The 2,524-nt window shown below is 36.8% G+C and overlaps 1 protein-coding gene and 1 non-coding gene across 2 annotated transcripts in view; both read right to left on the minus strand.

Annotated features, from left to right (window-relative positions):
• pabpc1b (poly A binding protein, cytoplasmic 1 b) overlaps positions 1-2,524 on the minus strand; it is a 10,085-nt gene that overhangs the window by 3,681 nt on the left and 3,880 nt on the right. The window contains exons 3-7 of the mRNA XM_024299820.2: positions 2,232-2,347; positions 1,800-1,939; positions 1,621-1,715; positions 1,403-1,540; positions 1-6 (exon numbers count right to left, since the gene is read on the minus strand). The exon at positions 1-6 is cut by the window's left edge and continues 90 nt beyond it. Of these exons, the coding sequence (XP_024155588.1) occupies positions 1-6; positions 1,403-1,540; positions 1,621-1,715; positions 1,800-1,939; positions 2,232-2,347 (495 nt within the window). The remainder of the gene's footprint in view (positions 7-1,402; positions 1,541-1,620; positions 1,716-1,799; positions 1,940-2,231; positions 2,348-2,524) is intronic.
• On the minus strand, positions 1,200-1,337 carry LOC112138562. The gene has a single exon (XR_002917809.1). It is a non-coding gene; the product is annotated as a small nucleolar RNA SNORA5 (small nucleolar RNA).

A 2,524-nucleotide genomic window follows, 5' to 3' on the forward strand; every position in this document is an offset into this window, starting at 1 on the left:
AAAAAAAAAAAAAAAAAAAAAAAAACAGTGTAGATCAATAGTTTCAAAACTAAAATTCAAAGCAGTTCCATGGGGCCAAATCAAGATCACTTTGATCCTTTTAACGCCGGAGCTGCAATCATTTTTCACATAATAGAGAACCTATTTAAAAGAATTTACCATTAAAACTGTGTTTCTGAGAAATTCTTAATTCAAATCCTGTTGGACCAGGAAACTGTATGCCAGAAAAACCTGACAAAACTATTGTCTGGACGTGTCAAAGTCTCTGCTCCTCAGCCCCCTTCTGTACATTCAATTTCCTCGTCCAAGCTCGCTTCTGGCTCAAAAATGTTCGACTGGATTGATATAATATTGTTCGTTGTCATTTTTGGACAGATACTAGCTTGGGGCTATAAGCTTGCACATGAGCACACAGACAGAGCTCCCAGCGACGGGGAGGGGAAGCCAGCAGTCCCGCCCACAAGCCAGAATTTTATATCTAATGAGCTACTGCCGCTGGGCATAAAATACGTCTTAAAAAAACAACAAAGACTTTTTGATTTTGGCTAAAAACTGCAGCAGCCAAAATTAAAAGATCATAGGGAACGATTTTACAAATATATATATATATATGGTTAGAGTGGGACTTTAAATTCAAGTTTCAAATATTACATATTTTATCAAAAAAAATTATATTTCCAGCAACAGCTGTTACGAGTTAGCATAATTATATTTTGTGCACTATAAGGCACACTTAAAAGGCCTAACTTTTTTTTTTAATTACAGTGCGTTTTATAATCCAGAATGCCTAAAATAAGAATTAATTTTGATTGTGTTGTAATATTATAAGAGTTACTATAAACGTAGTTAAAGTCTGACTCACATGCAAACTTATCACTAATTATTTTGTCTTGTTTGATGCGCCTTACATATGAGCAGTCATTGATGGTGCGTCCTATGGTGCTGTATTTTTCAATAGGTAACATATTTTTTTATTCCAGTTTTCAGTATTTCTTTAGATTCCAATATACATTTCAAATGTTCAATATTTCTATTAGGTTTACAATGTTTTCCTTCGAGTCTAAAACTGTTTTTGAATTTTCTACGTCTATTTTTCTAATTTACAGTCTTGTTTTTCATTCACTGTAAGTTGATCCTGATTTGATCCCATACAGTTCTTCCCCAGCAAAGCTTCTAAAAAAATCGGACCCGTTTGATGGTTTTGTCTGCAGGACACAGTCATTCTCAGAATCCACAATGAGGAAACATTGAGGCCTGTGACCTACAGTTTCACTGTTGCAGCCATTTTGGCCAGTGCTCCCTACCAAAGAGGGAACACTGAATTTGACAAAGCTGCAGTTGACTGTAATATTACAATTCTCTTATTTTTCACTATAAAACTATGACAAGCAAAGAAACATACTTGGTAACGAGTCGTCCGGTCTTGCTTCATCTGATCGAATTTGCGCTTCAGCTCCATCTGGCGCTCCATCTTCTTCTGGGCTCGTCCAACAAAAATGGCCTTCCCGTTCAGCTCCTTTTCGTTCATTTCGTCAACAGCCTGGGCGATCGAAGGGCAAAACCGTGAACAAAGATGGTACCAAGGGTTGATTTTTATTTCCAAAAAGCTCATAATATTACCCTCTGGGCATCCTCGTGCCTTTCGAAGCTAACAAACCCGAAGCCTCGATTCTTTCCACTTGCATCAGTCATGACTCGAACGCTTAATGCATTTCCTGAGCAATAAAGTTCAACCAGTTACCAAATGTTGCCGTCCCCTCAAAGATCTTTTGGAAATAAATTTACAGGCTTTCACAAACCAAACTTGCTGAAGATCTCCTTCAGTTTGTCATCATCCATGTCTTCACCAAAGTTTTTTATGTACACATTGGTGAAGTCTTTGGCTTGGGCCCCCAACTCAGCCTCGCGCTCTTTGCGGGATTTAAAACGCCCAACAAATCTGTGAAAGAACACATTTTCTGATTTATTTTTGTGCCTTGGTTTATAACTATCTGAATACATTAATACTCAGAAATTCAATTTTAAGCCAACTTTTCTTTATCTATGTCCTCAATCATGAGAAAAATGCCACAAAAACATATTAAAACACCAAAATCCTAATTTTCATCATAGAGGATCCATTTCCCAGAAAAATGAAAAGTCTCCAAGCATGTAGTATGTTAATAATCTCACAAATTGGAATGTTAGTTTACAACCAAATAAGTTAATTATTGGTTAAAATCCTCACTTACACTTTTTGGTCATTGAGCAGCATGCCGTTCATTTTCTCAATGGATCGTTCGGCTGATTCTTGAGTCTCAAAATGCACAAAGCCGTAGCCTTTAGAGCCATTTTCATCACAAACCACCTTAAAAAAAAAGACACGTCATGCTTTTAAAGGCATGCACACACACACACACCGCAAATCTTTAGCAGATGCACTTACTAACACCTCCCTAAAATTAAACCAACTATAAGTGCTGTAAACTCACATCTTAATCAGACCTTCAGCCCAAACATCTCATTTCATTTCACTCTTGTTTTA

This window comes from Oryzias melastigma, linkage group LG11 (genome assembly GCF_002922805.2).
Source record: "Oryzias melastigma strain HK-1 linkage group LG11, ASM292280v2, whole genome shotgun sequence".
Taxonomy (NCBI): domain Eukaryota; kingdom Metazoa; phylum Chordata; class Actinopteri; order Beloniformes; family Adrianichthyidae; genus Oryzias; species Oryzias melastigma.